Source organism: Hydra vulgaris, chromosome 12 (genome assembly GCF_038396675.1).
Source record: "Hydra vulgaris chromosome 12, alternate assembly HydraT2T_AEP".
Lineage (NCBI taxonomy): Eukaryota > Metazoa > Cnidaria > Hydrozoa > Anthoathecata > Hydridae > Hydra > Hydra vulgaris.
In genome coordinates this window covers 67,265,960-67,290,207 of record NC_088931.1, presented here as the reverse complement: position 1 = coordinate 67,290,207, position 24,248 = coordinate 67,265,960, and the positions used below count along the sequence as shown (strand labels likewise).

The 24,248-nt window shown below is 27.3% G+C and overlaps 1 protein-coding gene across 3 annotated transcripts in view; it reads left to right on the top strand.

Moving 5' to 3' along the window:
• The window catches only part of LOC101236940 (two pore channel protein 2), a 98,757-nt gene that overhangs the window by 68,743 nt on the left and 5,766 nt on the right, over positions 1-24,248 (top strand). For 2 of the 3 annotated variants that reach the window (XM_065814215.1, XM_065814216.1), the window contains exons 19-27: positions 5,071-5,112; positions 5,236-5,283; positions 14,006-14,044; positions 14,155-14,210; positions 15,100-15,214; positions 15,376-15,447; positions 15,722-15,816; positions 16,371-16,443; positions 16,677-16,762. In XM_065814215.1, coding sequence (XP_065670287.1) covers positions 5,071-5,112; positions 5,236-5,283; positions 14,006-14,044; positions 14,155-14,210; positions 15,100-15,214; positions 15,376-15,447; positions 15,722-15,816; positions 16,371-16,443; positions 16,677-16,762 — 626 coding nt within the window. The remainder of the gene's footprint in view (positions 1-5,070; positions 5,113-5,235; positions 5,284-14,005; positions 14,045-14,154; positions 14,211-15,099; positions 15,215-15,375; positions 15,448-15,721; positions 15,817-16,370; positions 16,444-16,676; positions 16,763-24,248) is intronic. The other variant, XR_010642657.1, reaches the window with a different exon arrangement.

Below are 24,248 nucleotides of genomic sequence, written 5' to 3'. Positions count from 1 at the left end.
ATTTCTCTATTAAATGAAGTGTTTGATGTTCCTGTTAGTGTATTATTATTTACAGCAGCTTGTGATGCTTCTGCTCTTTCTGTTATAGCAGCTATGATAGGAGGTTTTTCTCCTACCATTGTATTGGGATCAGGTTGATCTACCATTGTATTGGGATCAGGTCGATCCATATTGATTGATTTTGTCTCTGCATATGTGTTACATATGCCGAGTCAAAATCAGTTTCAGAAAAAATTGTTCTACAAAAAGGCCAGTTACCAGTGTTGGCAAATCCAGATATGAAACTTTTTAATGAAAATGTTCCTAAATATGATGTGTTAATTAAAGCAGGCGAATTGTAAATGGTTATAGTTTTACAAGGATTATTTAACATCCAATCGTTTAAAACAATTTTTAATTTCCCTTGGCCCATATAATCCAACATCAAGAGGTTGTAGTTGGTGTGTGCAGTGTGGTGGGTTTGTTACAAATACAATTCCATTCTCTCTGCAAAACAAAATTGTTTCAAGAGTAGCATGGGGTTCATGATTGTCTAATAAAATAAGTATAGGAATTTTTTTTGTACAGTTAGTGTGGTTCTAGATATGCTTTAAAACTTCAATGAAGGAAACTCCATTCATCCAACCAGATGGGTTTAATGATCTTAGGCTACCTTCTGGTGCTCAATTTTAAAACTCTTTTTTAAAGCAAACTCGAGGAAATATAAAACTGGTGGGATTGTGTTACCATTCGCTCCAATTATTGCACAAAATGTGATCATTTCTCCTCATTCTGCTGATACAGCTTGTCCTATCTGCTTTATTCCCTTAGGAGCAACTAAATGAGGAGTTTTCATCTAAATTAAAAATATGGTTGGGTGGAATTTTATGTTTTCCCAATATTTTTTCATAATTAACAAAAACTTGGATATGTTGACCTGATTGAATCTTGTTGCTTGTGAAAGACTGGTATTTTCACGTTTGCGTAAACTAAGTGATGCACGCTGTCTCATTACTTTCATTCAGTCTACTCCAGCAAGTTGATTATCTGACCAAGATTTGTCAATTTTAATACCAAGACTCAAACTATAGTCATATTTTTTTTTTTTTATATTTATATATTTATTAAACACCCACTATACAAGTATACAAGGTAAATTAGAGTTTTATACATGATAATTATAAAAATCCTTGAATTATTATTATTTTATTATTATCATCTAGGAATATTTTTTTCAAGAATATCCTTGAAGATTGTTCTTTGTTCTTTTGAGTTCCAGCATTCAACTGCACATTTTAGAGTTTGAAGATCCGTTTCAGGAACTAAATTTTTTAAGCCAATAATTTTTATTTTTTTTTTACTTTGAATTATTTTCTCCAGATTTAGTTCATGTTTATTACACAAACCCTTGATACTATCTAAAAAAGGTTGTGGGGCTGTTTTGTTTTCCGGCTGCGACTTAATAATATCAAATGTAATTTTATTGTTCATCAGGCGAATAAATAAGTTGAGCTTGTTTTGTTGTATAGTTATTGATATATCTTCAATAAAGAATAAGGGATGAATAATATGACAATATTTGCACTTATTTATAAGTAAGACCATATTGGATCTTACTACTTTTAATCAAATATCCAACTAAGAGTTTTTCTTGCTGAATTGTAAATATTTGCTGATTGGTATATTTAGAACTAAATGTATACTCCTTCTTGTTTATCTCTTCTAATTTCGAGGAATCTTTGTATTTTTTAAGTCTGTTATATAGTCATAACAGGTATGTTGTTGATTTTAGCACAATCTCTAATAGATTTCTTATCTTTTAATACCATGTTAATTGCAACGCATTAATATGGTATTAAATTATTACTTTATCTTCTGATAAGATGCATCTTATTTTTCTTGTGTAGTTTTGTGGCATTTTTTGAAAACATAATAATGTATTTAATTACCTAGTATCCAAACAGCATTACAAAGTAAATTAAAATGTTGAAATATATTTTCTCGCACCGCACTGTACCAAGTTTTATGTAATCTACAGAACAGAATTTCAAAATCCTATACCAATGCTTCCTGATTTCAATGTACCAATCCTCACCCTTTACTAGTGAGTGCTTCAAAGTAAATATTTTTTTATGTAATAAAAAACTTTTAATTTTTAAAATTTTTATTTATTCTTTGTAGTTTTAAAGTTAAATTTAAATAATCAGTTATTTTTAAATTTTCCGATATTAATAAAAACTCAAAAAAGTATCATATTCGCCAAACACAACAAACCGTGAAAAAATCAAAGTATCGAAAAAATGAATAAAATGTAAATTTATAGGTACCAAATGCATAAAACCTAACTATATTTTCAGAGGAAGAATCAATTATAAAAAATACTTATTATCTGCATTTAAAAGTTGAAGTTAATTTAAAACGGTTAAATATTAGGCTGTGTATCAATGCTCCCTCTGTACCAATGCTCTTCCTTTCCCCTATCATCAAATATACAATGTGTTGTTGAACTAACTCTAGGTTAAAACAAATTGTAAAGAAAAACTGTTTTATATATTTTGTTAAGTTACTTCTTAAGACTCTAAAAGTATGTTTGAAATATTCTGTCTTCATAAGGTAGAGCAAAAATATTGAATGATTAATTTCTATTTTATGCAAAAGCTATTTACTTTTTAAGTTTACAGAATTTAATTTTTATATGTAAAAAATTTATTGAAACATGTTAATAAAAAAAATAATATTTTTAACAACACATTTTTAAAAATGAACACAATTGTTTTATAACACAAATTTCTTTGTCTATAACTTTTTTTATGTTTTTGTATTATTGTATTATATTTTTTATTTTTTTACATACTATTATTACTATTAATACTATTAACATCCTGTAAAAAATATTTTGCCCTTAAAAGGCCATACTTTTGCAAAAAAGGTATCCATTTATTAGCTACCCATCACTTGTTTTTGCAGATAATGTTAGGACAGACCTAATAAAATAATTTTTTCAGGTACAGAAGATGTTTTTACAAGTATAGCTGAATTTGTATTTTAGTATATCAGTATTTCAAATTTGATGAAATAATCTTATAGAATATAACAATATAGCAGAAAGTATTAAAAACATACAGTAAAAGTGTGTAGTTCTGTAAATATTTAAAATTCTGGTTGACTTATTTCCTACCATTCTTACTTTTGTTTGATCTACATTTTGATTGATTTTTATTGATCCTAGAGTTCTAGCTTCTCCAAATACTAACAAAAAATCTTCCATATCAGCACAGTTCTTGCAAAAACAACAGTTGTGTTTAACATTTAACATGTAAACTCAAAAATTGCCCAATCTAATAAAGAAAAATTGAAGATTTTTAATGGCTTACTCTTGCTTTAATAAATTTAAAAATTAGTTGGATCATTTCTATTTTTACCTATGAGAATGAATGCAAATGTTTTTTTAAACATGGACATCATGGACAATGTTTAAACTGCTAGACCTGGTTTAAAACTCACCATCAGCAAACACTTTAACCAAAAACTTGTATTTTTTAAGTATGACTATGTATGTGTTACTAAATCATTATGCAAAAACTATGAAAACATTGCATATTTGATTATTCCTTTATCATTAATTATCCAAACAAATCCAAACACATTTCTTGTAAGAAGAGGGTTTAAATAAAAATTGATAAAATAAAAGTTTCTTTAAAGGGTCAGAATAAAAATTGTTGGTAAATCATTTTATCATTTAATTATTATGCTTAATTTTAAGTAATGTCATCAAAATGTCATCAAGAATGTCTTCTAAAACTTGAGGTATTGCCAAAAAAGTGTTTTTTTGCATGTGTCTTGTCAATATTCTTTACAAATAAAAATAGTATTTTTTTGCATGTGTTTTGTCAATATTCTTTACAAATAAAAATAGTGTTTAGCATTTTTTTTTGCATGTGTCTTGTCAATATTCTTTACAAATAAAAATAGTGTTTAGCATTTTTTTGCATGTGTCTTGTCAATATTCTTTACAAATAAAAATAGTGTTTAGCATTTTTTTGCATATGTCTTGTCAATATTCTTTACAAATAAAAATAGTGTTTAGCATTTTTTTGCATATGTCTTGTCAATATTCTTTACAAATAAAAGTTTTATAAAATAAAAGATGTTTCAAAAGAAAGACTTTTCTTGTAATTTAAAAATATTAACACTTGTGTATTTGATTCTTATAAATTTTAATAAAGTCTTGCTTCAACAGATTTCCAACTATGTTTTACTCATACTATCAATGTCGCCAAAATTTCTTCCTGTAAACAGTTGGTAGTTTACAGGTTTAACAGATACTATCTATATTCCATTTATTCTATAGTTTATTTAATTTCATATATAAAGATAATTTTTTGACATTGAAAATTAGTTTCAAGATATATTTAATTTACATATACCTTTAGAAATAGTTATTGGTATTCCGCAGTTGCTAAAGCAAATTTTTTTATGAAACACTTTTATGGCAAAATTCCTATCAAGTTTCCTCATAACAGTTCTTCTTGTTGTTATTATATGTAGAATTGATTGTTTTTCATGTGTCTGTGTTCTACATTTGTGTCCTCTTAGACTTAAAATTTCAGCAAAATTGGTTGCACAATATAATAATAATACACAATAATACACAAGGCAGATTATGGGGATGCAAATAGTTTTACTCTAAATGCATTGGTGGTTTTTTTATAATAAAATTGGAAAAAACAAGTTATAAAACTTGCTCTGGTCTAAATTATAAAACTTGCTCTAGTCCTAAATATAGTTTGATGCTGACTCCTTTTCTTTTAGCAAATCAACATAATAGGCATCAGGTTAGGTTTATTTTATTTTGCAATGGGAAATCATTTTCAGAGCATGAAACAAGTTAAACACTACCAAATCACTGAGGCTTTTCTAACGCAATGAACAAAATGGGCTTTTCTAATGTAATGAAAAACATCAATCGGTTTTTCTTTTTAACATCCTTACTTATAAGAAAATAATGGGTTTTTGATTGTTATTTTATGGTTTTAATCTTTTTTTTAATGTTGTTTTTTTTTTACTGATCTTAATTTTTATTCATTTTAGATTCTTAACTTTTGTTTTATCTCATATTTTGCTATTGAACAGGTGGATTATTTTGCTTATTCAATTGTTCATTTATGCCTATAAATATTATTGTTGAATATTTTAATTGTCAGTAAGTTTAGTTATTAAAAATATTTTGATTTAATATCAATATATTTTCTTCAGGTTTTGATGATTTATTTTATTGGCGCAAAAAGGTATTTTTCTCACAAGGTAAATTTAATATTTTATGTTTTGATTTAAATTAAGAATTGCATCAAGCTTAGACGTCACAAAAAATTTATAAGTCATTATGATGTGTTAGCTTTGAATATGCTGAGCCACATTTATGATTTTTTTCATATTTAATAAACCAGTTGTTAAATTAAAATATTATAATTAGATAATAAAATTAAAATAATATAAAATACTTTGATAAAATTACTAATTAAAAGTTTTATAAAATACATAAAATGTTTGAGAAGAAATGGAAAATAATAAATATTAAAAATGGTTGAGCTAATTTATAATAAAAACAAACAAAAGAGGTAAAGAAGGGAAGAAAAGAAATTCCTTTTTTACCCTCTGTTTTATTATTGGAACTACCTGGTTTAAAAGCTAAAAAGGTAAGATCGCTCAAACATACAAACATTCCTGGTTTTGTATAAAGCTACATCTGAGGCATTTCAAGAATATAGATAGCTAATTATGTTGATTTGAAATTGCTAGATGAAATGTTTAGTGTAATAGCTTTCACATGGTAAATATTCCAAATAATAGTAACTTTTTTAATTTTGCTACTATTACTTGATGTTTAATCAAAGGATGTTAAACCACAGAACTGTCATAAAGAGGTATGAAAGGCTTTTGGTGAATAGTGATTAACTGGAAACAGGAAATATGTCAATATCAAAATAAACCAAAGTTTCAGACATCTTACTGGAAAATTATAAATTTCATTATGATTCTCAGTGAGAAAGCTCTTGGTGATTTTAGCAAGAACTTGCTTTACTTTACTAGTTGAATTGTTTTTGTAGTTCTTCCAGAAGTCAAGACAGGATAATTAGGAATCCAGATAATCATTCAGGATTTCTTTTGTCAGTCTAGAGTGTGATATCTGGTTTTCATTATTTGAGATTAGGCAATGATGTTTTTCATTACATTAGAAAAGCCCATTTTGTTCATCACGTTAGAAAAGCCTCAGTGATTTGGTAGTGCTTAACTTGTTTCATGCTCTAGAAATGATTTCCCATTGCAATTTTTTTTGGTTTTTTCATTGTTATTTTGTCATCATCTTCACTCAGAGCTTCAAGTGACTTTATTATGTCACAATAGGGATGCAAGCACTGATGCAGGAATCACTTCCAGAAAGTAGTTTAAAATTTACCACTATTTCACAAATATTCCATTCTTCCCATCAAAGTTGTGATAATTGCAGATTTATGAAGTAAAATTCTTTGCAGCATGTAAAAAGTTGATTTCCAACTTGTTGCAACAACATTTTTTAGTATAAGTTGGTTTTGTTTACCTTCTGTACTTCTCTTTGCAGAGTTCTGTATAAAACTTTTTTCTGTTTGTAAAGCTCTGTTTAAAACTTATTTGAGTGGGATGTATAATTGTAAAGTTTTTAACATTTAACAACCAGCGCTTTAACTGAATCCATTGAAAAAACTTCTTCCACAACAAGGTGAAGAGAAATGTTAAGAATCTCAGCTGATTCAAAGACACTACCTTAGTTAATTAAAGGTTGTTTTAATATTAGCAGCATTGTCTCTCAAACAAACATCAGTTCTTGAAGTAATGTCCCAGTCTTTGACTATTTCATGAGTCTTTTGATAAATATTTGCTGATGTGTGACAAGCAGTACCTCATTTGTTCCCAGTCTTTTATAAAATGAAATAAAATGAGTTGTCATACCTAAATTACTGTGATAAAAATTTGACTACGCATCAAGGCCAATATGGAACTCAGAAAAAAGAAGTCTTTTTTCTGAGTTCCATTTAACTTTTGAACTAATTTCAAACCAGTTGGACATAGTAGGTTATTGTATTTCTGCACTTTGCTTCTTAGACCTGATTTTGAAAATAAGATTGTTCTTTTTTTGTTTTGTTTTAAAATCATCTTTTTCTGGAACACTTAAGAGTTTTAGCATTGCAGAAGCAGAGCTGATTTTGGCAATAACACAATGGTAAGTTTTAAGAGAGAGATGAAAGGCTAATGACGGTCTATGATCATCAGTTATGCGTAAAGCTCTTTCATTGCAAGTTTTACAATTGGCACACTTAGGATCACTAATGGATATAGTAAAATACTTCCAAACCCAATTTTTTTGATAACTTTTTTAACATCTTGGGTAATAATAATTAAATAATCGTAAATAAATAATAATAAAAAATTATTATGGTAATTCTTTTGCGCCACTTGGTAATTTCTTTGTGCCACTCACTAAAAAATTAAATAATTGATGAACAATGGCAATGTTTACTAGCCTCTATTTAGTCTGTCACACACATTTCTCTATCATCCCTAACAAGGGACTTTCCTAAAAATTTCCAAATTTTCTATAAAGTTGTGTAAAATGGAAATCGATGTTTAAAAAGTAAATTTTAAAAATAGTTTAAAATGAATAAAAGCTACTTAGGTTAAATTAAAATTTGTAAAACAATTTAAAAAGTTGACAAAAATGTTTATTGTAACAAGAAATCTTTCATTAAAATTTTTTTTAAATAATTGTTATGTAACAAAAAAATTGCAAAAGAATTCTAACGCTTAAAGTCTAATTGAATCGGGTCATGCTAAAAAGGGGTTAGTCACGAAAATTAAAAAATGAGTTGATGGTTTTGATGTTTTAAGAACAGGTTTTAACTATTTATGATAAAATTAGACATAACAGACGCTTGGTTACCACAGTAACTGCAATTAATTGTAGAGTTGTTCATGCTAGCAGAAGTTGAGCCACTGACACTATGTTAAATCCTATTAAAATTGTGATAAAACAGCTGTTAGAAAATGCACATTTGACCACAAGCCATACTAGAATTGAATAGTTTTATGCATGTTTTGTAAAAAATATTAGTTTGGATTTATAAATTGAAATTTTTTATAAAAAATACTTTTATTGTAACATCTCATCAGATCGAAAGTTTTCATGAACTGACTGAGAAAAAAATAATTAAAAATATCTCCTTTTTTATTTTTAACTTTATGTTTAACTTTATGTCTTGTGTTCTTAGTCTTATTCTATTGTATTTTACTGTATTGCTTAACCTAAATAAGAATTACCTTTATAAATCAACTTTATGTTTTGTGTTCTTACTCCTATCATAAATAAGTGAAATATGGAAATTCAGAAGAAAGTGATGAGTTTCTTATGAAAAAGTCAGCAAAGAAAAGGAAAGCTGATACAAGTCTTTGGAAGAGAAACATAAAAGTTGCCAGAATAATAGGTGAAAATTTTGTTAACTACCAAGGAAATAATGTACCTCAAAAGTACATTGGTTTACCCTGCAGGTAAATTTTTTTGTATTCAATGTTGCTAATATTTTTACAATTTCCTTTTCACAGATAAAATTTTTAATAATATGCAGTATAAAAGTGTTTTTTGTTTCTTTAGTAACAGCTAACAACAGTAACTGCTAACAACAGTAACAGCTAACAACAGTAACAGTGTCTTGAGAAAATTAATGAAGAGGATCAAATAGATATAATAAACTATTTCTATACTTTCAACACTAAAGATGAGCAGGATTTGTTCCTACTATCCTTGATTGATTCCTAAGAAATAAAGCAGAGACGACCCTTTTTAAAGAAATTTGAAAAGATTGAGCAACTCTACCCAATAAGAGGGCACTCCTTTTTACCGTGTGATAGGGATTTTAGCATAATAAAGCGAGAACTAAACCAACACAATAGGCTATATACAGTAGACCAAGTATGTGACCTTATTAAGACATCCTCTAAAAAAGATAAATTTGTGGTACAAAAAGTTAAGTTCTTGGAAATTTTAGACTTCATGACGTAGTGACCGCACTTTTACAAAAAAAGTTGTGTTTCCAATGAATACAAAGGTTTTGAAATGAATACAAAGATTTTGAAACAAGTTTAAAAGAGCAAAAAATAGTACTTTTCAATAAGCAAGTTCATGCACTGCACATATGATATAAAATTTCCATCTAAGGTTATTGGCCCACTTTAATAGATTCTATAATGAGTCATAGCTTTTCCTTTAGAGCAATGGGTTGCCCACATTTATGTTTTCCAAGTAAAGAAGCTTACCCTGCAGGAAAAGTACCAATAAAGATTGAAAAAATGGCAGACATAAAACTACAACCCAACATTCTAGTGGAGTTTGAAGACTTTTATGTTAAAATTTAAATGTGGCCAACAACCGAAGTTGTTAAAGTTAAAAATGACGATTAAGTTGTCGTTGCTCCTATTGCTTATCTCAGACAAAGAGATTTATTTGAAGATAGTATATATTTCTGAAATTGCTTCTTTATATATAGGAGTGTGTGTAAATATTGATTTCTTGGTGTTTTAAGTAAATAACATTATTTTTTAAACACATTTATCTGTTGTTTTTTATTTTTTTTCAAATTAGGCTAAAAGGGGATAAGTCAAGCAGCTTTAATGATTTTTTTTTCATATAAAAGCTTTATAAATGTCATTAATCAAGTGTGTTTCATGATAACTGGGGTAATAAAGAATTTATAGACAAAAAATTACATCTTTTTGAATAACAGTAAAGATAATGCAAAGTTTTACTTAGTTTTCTCCAAACTATGTATTGTTTACTACTCCCCTTTTAGCATGAGCCGATTCAATTACCAATGTAATTTAAATAGTTTGCTTCTATTTATGCACATGCCAAAAAATTATAATTAAAAAAACTTGTGAAAAGTTGTGTTATCAATAGTTGTACAAATACCACAACACCACCTATGCTTGACAAAGCTGTAATAAAATTTTGATGTATTGATTAGTATTTTGCTGCATTATTCTATAATCAACATTTTCAACTTTTCTTTGATTGAAAACTTTGACAGGTTTCTTGATAATGTTTTCAACTTGCACTTTTTTGTCGTCCATTTTTTTTAACTTTTGAATTACTTTTAGTTTCATAATTTACTTTAAATTAGACATTACAAGGCTTGGTCGGGAAGCAGCTTAGTTTCTCCGCGCAGCGGCCTTGCTCGGAAAGGTTCGTGTTTCGGAGTTAAAGAGTTGAGAGAGGGTTGTACCACGAATAACAACTAAAAAAAAAAAAATAAATAAAAACACAAAAAAAAAAAATAATAATAAAAATAAAAATAAAAATGAGTAGCCTCCACGACTGTAGTGGCCCCCCTCGGGCCTTGGGGAGGTGAATAATTTAAAAAAAAAAAAAAAAAAGCAGGAGCGATCGCTCTCAAATGCTGACCACGGAAATAATATTTAGTTGCAAAAAACTGGCCAGAATTTTTAGTTGTTTTGAGAACATTTCAAAAAACAAAAAAAAGCGCAAAAAAGATTATTTTAAAGCGCAAAATAAATTACGTTTAGAAAAAATATTTTCGAATCACCGCTCTAATTTTTTTATAAAATTAAGCAACATTTTTTATATAAAGTAACATCTTACGATTGCTTAATAAGGAAACAAATGTTCTTTTATTTATCAAAAGGTATATTATAATTTGTATTTATATACTTGTGTCTTATTTCGTCTAGTGCTAAATTTATTTTAAACTTATTTCGTCTTAGTGCTAAATTAGGGAGGGTTGGGGTTAGATGGGGCCATAGTCCCCGGCCCCGAAAAAGTCCAACAAGATTCTAATAAAACTAACGCTAGTTTCAGCTTTATTTAAGCTAAATTATTTTATAAATATAAAAGTTAATTTTTTTAATAACTATTTTATGCTTCGCGTAGTTTGAAAAGTTTAACATATTTGAAACAATTCTTCTTAGTAAGATGAACAAATGAAATAATTAAATAATTGAGATACTGTAGAAATTAAATTAACTAGATAAAAATCAACTCAAAAGGTTATAATCACTTTATGAAGAGGAAGCAGAACTGCTTCACACTTACGCTGATGATGTTTAGTGAGTGAGATTTTTAGTTTTAATTAGTATTTAAAACAGAAAAAAGTAACTTTAAGTTTAAGTATAATGAGTTTGTAAGAATGGCAACTGAAACCTTTACAATCTTTTTTTTTCTAAATGATTTTTAATTTTTTTAAAACATTTTATTTAACTTGCTTTCTTGTTGATTTGTTTATTTTTTTTTTTTTTTTGGTGTCCGCGCAAAACAAACACAAGGTCAGCATAATAATAAAAGAAATCATTTTAAAAAGTAACTAAAACAAACAACGCTAAACAGGCATTAGAATTATATTGATGAATCATTTCAATCAGTTTAGGGATTGTCCATAAATTATGCAACGCAAGACTTATTTTAAAATTATAACTTCTTGTATGTTTATTTCATAATTAGTTTTATTAACTTTGATGATTTATAATAGTTTCATTGAAAACACAATTATTGTTGAAAGTCTTTATGCCTACTAAATAAATCGTAAAAACTGCTTTAAAAGATTACATTAGAATAAAAACAGATTAACAAAATTACATTTACATAAAAATACATAATTTTTAAATAGAATATAAGAATATATTAATAACATCTATAATTTATAATAAACTTTCAAAATTTTGACAATTTAAAAAATATATATTATAAAACATTTATTTTTGTAAACAAATAATAATAGTCTAAAAGATTTACGGCTTTGCAGATGTGGCTCCAAGAATAATCGATGGTATTAAAATAATAGTTGTGTGATATATATATAAAGAACAGTTTATGCTAGAAATCTCAAAACTTAAACAATCTTGAATAATACAGTTTTCAAAACATTTCAACAGAATACTTTAGAACATTATTTTGCTTAGTCAGTTATTTTTTGAACTAATAGAATTAGTTTGTAAATTTGGCGGGTTTTTAGTGTTTGGTTTTTATTCTTCCGCACAAAGATGTTCTAAGAACATTCAAGATTATGTATGTTTCCATGTATGTACAAAAAATTTTTTTTGTTTTACGGCCATACATAAACTTAAATGTTCTCAAAACAACTGAAAAACCTGGCCAGTTTTTCGCATCTAAATATTATTTCCGCTGTCAGTTTTTGAGAGTGATCGCTCCCGCTTCCCGACCAAGCTTGCATTAAACTTAACGCCAAAAAGGTTTATATAGGCAGATTCACGGATCAGTAACAATTGCTTCCAGAGCAGCAACTTTGACATTTTTCACGATTCAAATGGGTTTTTTTGTTTTTATTCCTAGAATTTTTATCAAAGAATTTGTACAGAGATTTTTAATTTGATTTTGTGAGTTTTAAAAGACTTTTGTATTTTGTAAAAGCATTGTCAAAAGAAGAGAAAATTAAGAGCTTACCATCTTAGACATAGGTTGGAACAACACTTAGTAAACATCATGAAAGCACTGCGTGAATTTTTTCAAAGATGCTAACTGTCGGTTTTCCTGCTTGGAAAATACCAATGTTAGTTTTGAGGAGAATGATAAGTTAAAACATCTTTCTTAACATTCTATTCCCATTTCAGTCTGGATCAAATGTGGGAACCATAAACTTGCCCTTAGCTTCAAACATTTGCTTGAAGACTTTTCTGCAATAAAGGATGCTGGTGCAACTGTTTGGAAGTTTTTTCATTATCAGCCATTGGTTCGCATTTTTCTCTAATATATTAATCAACATATAATTAGCTGTTCTTTTGGTTAGTCTGAAGAAAAAATGCGAATCTGAGGCCATGGTTTTATTTACTGCACTCGTCTCAAAAAAGTTTTTAACAACATTACTCTTTTTTTGTGTGATTTTTTCTCAGCTATCTTTCCCTTAATTGTAGCATTACAGAAAAGTCACTTTTTTTTTTTTGCTCAGGACTGCCCATAATTTGTAAAAGAAAAGTTTGACAAGTTAATACAAATTGGTTCAGAACAAACTGCTACACTTCATATTGTTGCTAATCTTTGCAACAAAAGAATCTTCACATGGAAAGTGTATGAAAAAGTACATATAAAAAATTTGTATCTACTTTCAAAATTAAACTCAATGTATTTGTAATTTTTGTAGTTTATGACCCATGGAAGTTACTTAAAGTTACAAAAGACAATTTGTAGTTTTTGACCCATGGAAGTTACTTAAAGCAGAGAAGGAGGTTTATTTGTATGGTTCAATGGGAATCTGTTCTCTTGCAGAGTATTATGGTACAAATAAAAAAGATGAGTTCAAAAGAAAAATATATTTTCAGAAAGATGATATTAATACAGATGTTGCAATCGTAGAATGGTGAGGATGGTCAGTCATGTACCCAAACTGTTTGACTACTTATTTCTGCTTGCACAGAAGGGTTGTTTTTTTTTAACATGAAACTTCTGAAGGCTTGCTGCATAACTTACTGAAGCAAGCAAGAGTTGAAGCTCTTCTCCGTATCGTCACTGAAGCACCAAAAGAAGGACTTTCAGACTGTATTTAAATATTTTCTTGATCAAAATATTCAAATACACAAAATGTGTAATTTGTTTTCTAAAACTTTTTTTTATCAATGATGATACCAAAGAACTTGAACTTTTTAATGCTGACACCGTCATTTATAAGCCTTTTATTTAGAATTAATTTATTAATTCAAAAAGTCATTTTTTTTTCTTTTTTCTTTTTTTTTTCCAATTGAAGTAAGTGGACATAACATTATATCCCCATTTACACCCTAATTGGTCTTAAAATTTAATTTTAATAAGTAAAATATTTTGTTAAATAGTTTGTAAATAAATGTAAATAATAATGACTTTTACTTTTTGTTTTTATTAACGGTTGCCGTTTGTTTTAATTGACACTTAAACTTATAAACAAACTTGAATAAAATAATTGCTATATGAAACATTTGACAAAAAAATTTTTTTTAGACTGTTTGGTTTGATAGTGTTATAACTTGGGCTCTTGTTGTAAGAAAAAAATTTTTTTTTTTTTGAATAAAATCTTAAATCAAGTTATAAAAATATTTAGTTTGCAACTATTGGAGATATATTATAACATATATGCTATTGTTTTGTAGCTGGTGGAGATAACATTTATATCATTATATGGTGGACCAATTCCTTATATGACAAAGTAAGTTATAATTATTAATGTTGTTTGTTAAAATAATGTTTAAATTATGTCAAAAGTTTAGAAAATTTATAATTACTTTTATTTATAGTTTATTATCTGAAAATCAGGTTAATGCAAATTAAAGCATCTGATTGTGAAAAATTGCTTTATCTTATCACATTAATGCCATACTTAATTTAAAAAATTGCACAATAGAATCTTGCCCAAACAACCTAAGTGTGAAATGCATTTTTTTTTAATTTTAAAGATATCACAACATTTTTCAAATTTATCATCTATTATTTTTGGAGTTTGTTTATGATATATCTGTTTTTATAGCTTTCATATCTGCTATGTTTCTGCTATGTTTCTGCTATGTTTTAAAAATTAGTAGTTTGATGAAATAGTAAATGATTTGTTTTATATTGTTTTTATTTCCTTACTTGGTAAAAGGATAAAAGTTGACAAAGGCATAATGAGAAATATAATTATTTGAAAAGGCTGTGTGTATTTATGAATAAAATCTTAAACTTTTTTTATGTTTTATAACAATGTTTGTAAACAATTTTTTAAAATTAAATTCTACTCTCTAAAGCTCCAGAGACCACTGCAGTTGAGGAGGATGCTCTCTTCTCTTTTTTTTAACATCAACTCCCTCTCAATCTTAAACTTTAAAGCACAAACCTTGTTATGCTGCTGAGATAGGTTGAGTAATGTATTTCCAGAGACATAAATTTGAATCTGAAACGTCTTGATTGTGACCACTAGTCTATTGCCACATTTTATTTAATAAAGTTATAAAGGCTGAACTATTTTTATACTTTTATCATTATCATCTTTAATAAAATATCTTTAATGATAATAATTTAAATACAGTTAATAATAAAAAAAATAATACTTTTTTTTTCAGAGAAGAGATAGTTATACGCAGTAATAACCTAAAATTTTTGTCAGTATATAATTTACTTCGTATCACTAATATGCTGATAATTGTTCGAATTCTTAGAATCATACCCAGCATTAAGGTATTTATAATTGATTAGGTATTTATTCCTAATAATCTTCTTTTTTTTTTATATTAAGAATTTTTTAAATTGTTTTAATAATTTACTGTATTTTGTTGTTCTTTTATAAGATATAGCTTTTAAATTTAAGTTTTTTTACAATATAGTTTTTAAATTTTTAGCCACTTTCTGTGGTTGCTAGAGCAATGGTAGATCTGGCAAAAAATTTGAAATCATTTGCTGGTATTGTTATAGTGAGTTTTATTTTAAAATGTTTTTAATTTGTTGTTTTTATTATGAATCTATTGTTTTTTATTTCATCAACTATTAGTTCCCTGTACATTATTTTTTTTTTATAATAATGTTGGTTTTGAAAAGTGTCAGTTAAAAAATGTTTATTTTTACTCGTAAATTATTATTTTATGTTATATTTTAAATTCAACTATTTCTAACAAGTTAAGCTTAACTGTCTGTGTATTGTTAATTTTTCTTTTATCCAGTTTTTAAAAATAGTTTCTAATCGTTTAGGTGATATATTACGTTTTTGCTTTGATTGGAATGATGATATTTCAAGACAAAAGTCCAAGACCTACTCTAGTAAATGCAACTCTAAACACATATAGGTTTTCTTTTTTTTTTAATGGATTATTATTTTAATAGAAAATTTTTTATGTATAATTTAATTTTAGGTATTAAATTCACTTGTGAATTTAAACATTAACCCCTCTAGCAACACTCAAATAATGTATAAATATTTGCCACAATAAATTTAAAAGAAAAAAATGTAATGAAAGTTATTTTATTAAATTTTAACTTAAATATATAGTGGTATTTTGATATAATGGAAAATAATAAATAATAAGTTGTTAATTACCATTATATCACACTTTATTTCATGTGAAACTCCTGTGATTGTCTTTTTATCCATGGTTTTTTATGTTATATTTTCATGTCAAACATTAAAATGTAAAAATTTAATGCTTAGAAAATAATGCAATTGTTAAATAAAATTTAGAGAAAATAATGATTTAAAAGTATTTAATGTGTTTTTTTAAATTTTGAAGTTTTAATTAAATATCTTTTTTACAACAAAATAAAAACTTTTTCAGCTCTATCAGATTTTCTAGTATTAAAACACAAAAAACTTTTTGAGTATTTTTTAATGTATAACTTTTAGAATAACCAATCCAAATATCACCTGTGGTTATGAACAGCTAGACTACTATGCTAATAATTTTGATGATTTTGCGGTAAAAAGTTGTTTCAATTTTTATTTATACAAAAAATTTCTTTTATATATATATATATATATATATATATATATATATATATATATATATATATATATATATATATATATATATATATATATATATATATATATATATATATATATGTAAAAAAATGTTTCTTTCAAATAACTTTTTTAAATTTCTTCATTAAATAAAATTTTAGAAATACTTAACATTGCAATACTGTTTAGGCTTCCTTAGTTGTACTATGGGATGTGATGGTTGTAAACAATTGGTATGTTTTTCTTAATGCATATAGTACTTCAATGAAAAACAGGTAATTAAATTGCTATAGTACTTTAGAATTAAATTAGTAAAATTGTTTGTAGCTCATGATGATTGTTTTCATGGTATATTACTGTTTCCATGATGTAGACTGTTTCCATGATATGGCAGGGTGGCCACTGGTCATGAAAATCATTGAAATGTCATGGAATTTTATTTGGCCATGGAAAAAGTCATGGGATTCCTAAATTTTTATTGAAAGTCAAAGAAAATTCATAGAACTTTTTAAAAAATTTTCCACTAGTGAAATTTTAAAGATGTTTGTTAAGAAAAGTACTAGTATGTTTAAAACCTTTTTGAAAAAGATTGTTGCTGTTTAAGTTATGGGTCATTCCATATAAGATAAGCCATTTTTGAAAATTTCCCGGTGACCATTTCAGATTTTCCTGAAATTTAAACCCTTTATAGGTTTTATGGAAAAAAAGGTTTTCCTAAAATTTCAACTCATTATCTTGAAGCATTCTAAAATTATGGCAATTTGAAAAATTAATGTCTTAGCCTATTTCAAGCAATTTATTGTCTTTTTCAAAAAAGTCTCATTTTCAAATCCATATAAATAAAAAACCAATTATCTTAAATATTTAAAAATCAATCTGACGGCAGTAATCTACCTCAACTTTCGAAAAAATAAAAATTTATTTTGCAAAAGTAATTATTTTAGGCCATCTTGGACTTCAAAGTTATAAAACAAAGCACTTTAAAGAAAAAATTTCAATATTAATAAAGCAAATGAAAGGAGAATACACAAGTAATTGTGAAAGTTATGTTATTTTGTGAAAATATAGGTGGTAGTCATCATTCATGATAAGTTTTGTAACATTGGATTCAAAATTATAGAAGTTAGACCCCCTAAAAAAGCCTCCAGCTTTAAAATAGTAAAATTAGTTTTATTTTAGAACTCAAAATTACCCGGGTTTCAAGTAAATTTAACACTTATAACTTTTAGGACATTATCTTCAATATAAGAAGTAATACAGAAGAATTATTTTGGGATGTCTTGTAGCTGCTGAGATATCTAAACTTAAACTTTCTATCATAATAGGTTTCTGGAATTCAAAATCAGCTATTTTGAATTAGTTATATAGTCAATATCTTTAAAACCGATGAACATTTTAATGTAAAAGTTTGTTTATTTATTCTTTTTTAAACAAGGATTTTAAAAATAAATTTTAAAATAAAGATATCCATACATAAAGGCTTATAATTTTCCAATACATGAATAAATTTGAAGCTCAAAAAAAAAGCCAAGAAATAATCTCAATTACAATAAAAGAATGTAAAAAATAAAATAATACAGAATAAAACTTGTTCTCAAAATAATAGTCTAAATATTTTTGTTAAAAAGTTTAAAACTTAATGATATTTCTTCAAATTTAAATTTAAAGTTTAATCCATTTTGTTGCATAATTTTTATATAAATATCTGAATCATTTGGCCCAAGTGAGAAGACAAATGTTGGGTTCCTGTTGTAAATGATTTAGCAAAAATAAATACTCTGGTTGCATAATGTCAATCAGCAAGAAGCTTTCAAATTTCTGAATCATCTACAAGAATTGTATAATTTCTTGTACAATTCCAAAGTACCATTCATTATCATAGGCACATGCAAGATATATTCCAGCATGCAAATCACTTATGCGGTCTGAAGTCCGGCCTTCTTCATTATTAGCTGCATTAACTGTTGTTAAACATGTATCACCTGATATATGTTTCATTCCAAGCTTCCCATCATTACATGGTATAAAACAGTGATGTGAATGCATTCCTGGAAATCTTTTAGAATTAAAGTAGCAGTCATCAAGCTTAGCTTAGTCATGATCTATTTTATTGGTTTCAGAAATACTAATTCTACAAATTTAATACCTATTATATTTTCAGTACATCATTTAAACATTTTACTAACAGTTAATATTTGATTATTTTGCAGGTTAGTCCTTGCTACAAGTCATTTTATGGCCCCACCAATTCTATCACTTGGACTTTTACTATGACTTGTTGCAAATAATGCCACTCTGCATGTATTCCATGGTCTTGAAAATAATGACATATATTGCTAAAAGTTTTATAGTTTTTGTATTGGCTAGCTGCTCCATCACTAAAGTAATAACATTTTGGCAAGACAATTTTTATATCTTATAAAGCTCTAGCTAAAAACGCGTTAACAGTATTAACATCATGTTGTATACAGTCAGATATTATGCAATAGTTTATTGGTTTGAGTTTATTTTCAAAATCTTTGTTATATATAAACAAATGGATGTAGTGTTGTTTGGCTATTATTCCTATGAAATCCTTGGACTGTGTCTTGTGCTATAAAACTATAATTTTCTGCAAAATCAAGCAAAATAATAATTTGGTTTTGTTGAAGATTTTCTTTTAGAATTCAAAGAAATAAGGACTGTGTCTTTAAAATAACATGGTGTGATCACAACATTCAATTGTAGGAACAACATCTTCAAGTAACTCCTCTAACAGAATTTCTAAAGTTACCAAACTAATAGCTTTCTTCTTTTTTAACCACTGTTTGTACGGCACTATATCCTCATATTCAAAACCATTTTGATTAAAGATATCACATGGATACTGTTTTAAGTTTTCTACTTTAGGGCAGTTATCACAACTATGGAACATACAGCTGTGATTCTCAATGTCACATGTTGTTTTTAATAAAAGTTCTTTATATTCAATGTTACCGGGCACTGCATAAGTAATCAACTTTGAATTTTGGTGTACTTGACAGACACAAACTGTATGCACACCAGATGCATTATTTACTGTTACACACCATTTTGGATGAAGCTGACAAAACTTTGAAAATCCTATTTTCTCTCCTGTTTTTAGAAATTGAATCTCTTTTAGATTTACAAATAATAATTACTTTTAGATATGTTGTTTTTGACCATCGATTTTAACTGAAACAAATTCTTTCTTACCAGGGCAAATCCGAGAATATTCATCACACTGATAAAAATTCTTGATATTTGTTTAAAGTTCTTGATTTTTTTTATGTGCTTGTGATATCTTATTTCTAGTAATTTTTTACACTCTCTTAGGATACCTTTAGTCGCCTTTAGTTTACACGCTTTTTTAACCATTGACTTTAGTACAGAAAAGTATTCTGTTGTTTGCTGAATTGTCCAACTATTTGGTGTTAATCTTAACTAGCAGAAAGCAACCCGTAGTACGGGTTATTAGTAATTAAATCATTAATAACAATGACTTGATATTTCATCTTAAAAAATATACGAAAGTACAAATTTATCTATAAATAATATTTTAAATAATATTATTGCTCCTTATCAGCAATATCATTGCTTATAGTTAACGACATAAAGACAAAAAGAACTTAACATCAGTTAAGTTTTTTTTTAAATCTGTTACAACACAGCAGGTACCAGAAGAGGAAAATCAAGAAAAGCCTGTCAATACCTAAAACAGTGTTTCCAAGGCAGCATGTTAAAAAAAGTAAAAAAGACACACAATAAATATTTATGACCATAAGATAAGTTACTGTTACTGTTAATGACAAAAACAACATCGTAGCAAAAAATAGCTAAAACATAAATAACCATAAAAACTGGTTTTATCTTGTTAACAGCAAACAAAGTTATTTTTACCTTATTATGTAAAATACCAGCTACTCCTTAACTGTCGACTAATGATTAATAGAGTAAACTTTACATCATATAAATTTACTAAATTAAAACCATGTTTTAACAGTAAGCAAGCTAATCAAGTGATGACAAATGCAACTAAAAAAAAGGACATAATTTTATTTTGAATTTATAAAAAAGATTAAAATCATTCAAATTTAAGACTTATTAATTGTTATTATAAATAGTAAAATTCATACTTAGCTTTGTTCTTAAGATTTGATTTTACCTAAGTGTCTTGAGTAAAATCAAATGAAATATACAACATAATATATTTAAGAAAATTACAAAATTAAAAAAAAATCACCGAAGAAAAAGCGGCAACAAAAAAGTTATAAACATCTTCACTGATAGAAGACATTTACAACCTTTTGGTTGCTGTTTTTTCTTTGGTGTCTCCCAACACCCCAGAATGGATGAGCCATCCATTTGAATGTGGGATAATTTCTGTAGAGCGATAATTTCTGTAGAGCTCAAATGTTAACAAATCTAAAATTACAAAAGCTCTCAAATGTTAACAACTCTATTATTACAAATAGAAGAATATGATAAAAATTATAAACATTTGCATTTATTTAATCAAAACATAAAGCATAACCTCGCAATTTTTACAGGTAACAGAAGGTGATGTTAAAGATATTTAAAAAGTAAAAGAGTAAATTAAATAGGGTTAAACATGTAAAAAAAACTTATTTTAATAAAAATATAAGTATAACGCGACCAGTTAAAAAATGTCATAATTATTAAAAATTATAAATATTTGCAATTTTATTTAATTAAAATATAAAGCATAATCTCACCATTTTCACTGGTAACAGAAGACAATGCTAAAAATATTTAAAATATTTACATTTACCTTTGACTTCTGAGGTGCAGACATAAATGAAGCATTTATTTAACTATACTTATCATATAATTTATACTTAGGTTTTGTTCCAACAGTGTTTACTTCATCATGATTAATTTGTTTATTTAATAAAATATTGTCACAGTCGTGACCCTTGTATATATATTTGTACAAATATTTAACAGCCTTAACAGACATACAAGCTTTAACATTAATGTGAGCTTGATATTTCTTTGATAAACATGGATTGTAAAGTACCACCCAGCGGTTATCTACATTGTTACCTTTAATATTGATAACCAAACTATTATCGCAAAGTCTATAGTGTGGATAACCATTATGAACTGCTACTGTGTTAGCATTAAATTCTTTAGAATAGTTTTTGCTGCACACCCCATCTTTCATGCAGGGAGAATTTGGATTCAGTATGCGACATGGATCATGAATCATGCAAGTTTTAACATCATAAAGATCACAATCAGATCTAGAATTTCTGCAGATATTAAGTTATTGATATAATGTGCTGTTTCAAGCTTATCATCGTTTGCAAAGTGAAGTAAAATATGAACATGCGGCAAACCACGCTTGTGAAATTCAATAACCTGAACATGTGTTACAACTTTTCCTAATACACCATGCTTAATAATGTTATGCTTAAAAATGTCTGACCTGGATATAAATTTTCAGTTATCTTGCGCCATTTTGGGTTGCAAGTGAAAGTAATAAAAAGATCTGGTTTACCATACTTTTTAATTATAGCCATGGCATCTTCAAAGTTTTCTTTTAAAGCTCTAGGACTTCCTACATAAGTTGATGGCAAAACTACAACATACCCTGGTCTAACATTGTGATCATCCTAGGTGTTTGCACGTAAGGCATTATACTGTTCACTTCTCAGTTTGTTTTGGTTATTTCTGATGAAAGCAAGGTGCTGGCATTCAATTTTAACATCCGCTTCAAATTTAGCATCAACAGCATATTGCTGAAATAGTTTTTTATCTAACTGAAAGTTTATAATTGTAATTAATGTATCATAATTTCTAACCAATGTAGCACGTTCAGGGTTGTGAAGCAATTATTGATGCCAACCAGCATAGAGGATAAACCATAGGATCTAAGTTGGCAGACATACTTGATATAGTTTTAAGAGGATGATCTCTTGGGTAAATGACAACTTTCCTGGAAGCAGGTGGTGTACCATCTTCACCAACAAATACAACTGCAACTTCATTGTGTGAAGGGAGATTATAGTGATGTCTATATTGCCCTTCAAGTGAAGACAATTTTCCAACTGACACTGAGCGACCTTCTATAGCTGCTCGATGAATTTCTTCATCTTCCACTTCAGCCATGTTTTTAAATGCAAGAGCAAATGGGTTATCTTCACTAATAATAGTTTGCAATCGAAACATTAAATCATTTAAGCAAAGATCATTACCACGTTGTTGCATTCTAAAATTTACTGCTGCAAATGGATCATAGATGTATAGTTGACAATGTGTTGGTGGAACATCTTGATTTGGCGGCCCATGATTCATGGGTTGAATACATTACCTTTAAATGAAGCAAAAGAAAGACAGGCATTATAATTTCTAACATATTTTTAAAAATTCAGATCAGCGTTTCCATCTGCATAGTTTCCTTCAAATAAATCTTGTAAATCTTGTGCAAATGGTGAAGGTTGCAACAAAACTACCTTTCCATTATGGCAACATAAAAAATGTGTTTTATCATGAAATTTCTTAGCACCACAATGCTGACAAATATAATACATTTCTCCTAAATAATTATAATCTGGAATAGTATTACTTCTTGCTATACAATGCATTCTTTCAAATCTAGCAGCTTTTCTAGCATTTTGTCGATTATTAATTTCATCTCGCCTATCTCTTTCATTTCTGCAACAATTATTTTTAACTTGCCTAACCAAGTTCACCTCATTTGGGTTTGAATTATTTACTGCTTGCCGAGCAGTATTTCTAGCAAAATCATGTAATAAACAGCGCTAAAGACAAAAAAATCAAATTGAGATAAAACAAATTGTATATATGGTAAAGTAATTTGTCTTGGCTTATAGTGAATGATTAAAAGCAGTGATTTTTAATAATAAAGTTATCTATTTATTATTTTTAACAATAGACACCAATGTGAAGGTAAGCCAAATGTCTATCATCTCAAAAGATAACAAAAAAACAACATCACAACAACAACACATACCATAAGTTAATATAATATGCATACAACATAACTTAAGTAACATAATATTCATATATAACAGAACATAAGTGACAATATTACGCAAAATGTTATTAAAATACATTATTATGTATTTTCAGAATAATTAATAATAAATGCTTAAAAACACCTAGACCTAAAGCAGTAACAGTTTGACACTAAACACTGTCGTGTAACCCTCTGCTATAAGTACATCACTTGGCTGGCAAGGTTGACAAATCTTGCTCTACACATTTACCAAGTCACAACACTTTGAAAATATGGAAACAACATAATATAAACATATGTACCAACTCAATATATATATATATATATATATATATATATATATATATATATATATATATATATATATATATATATATATATATATATATATATATATATTTATAATTCACCTTCCCAAGGTCAAGAAGGCCACTACAGATGAGGAGGCTACTTGTGGTTATAGCCCTCTCTCAACTCTATAACTCTGAAACATGAACCTTGACGAGCAAGGCTGCTGCGCAGAGAAACAAGTTGAACGTGGTACTAGCAGGGACGTGGTGGGAATCGAATTTAACTTTATATACATATTTAAACACATTTATAAAACAATTATATAACACATATTAACACATACACAAACAATAAAAAAACACTTTACATTATTATAAAAATACATTGATAAAACAACTATAAAGCACATATTACCACATCCACATGTGTAAACAAAAATTCTTAAAATGACACAAGAAAATTTA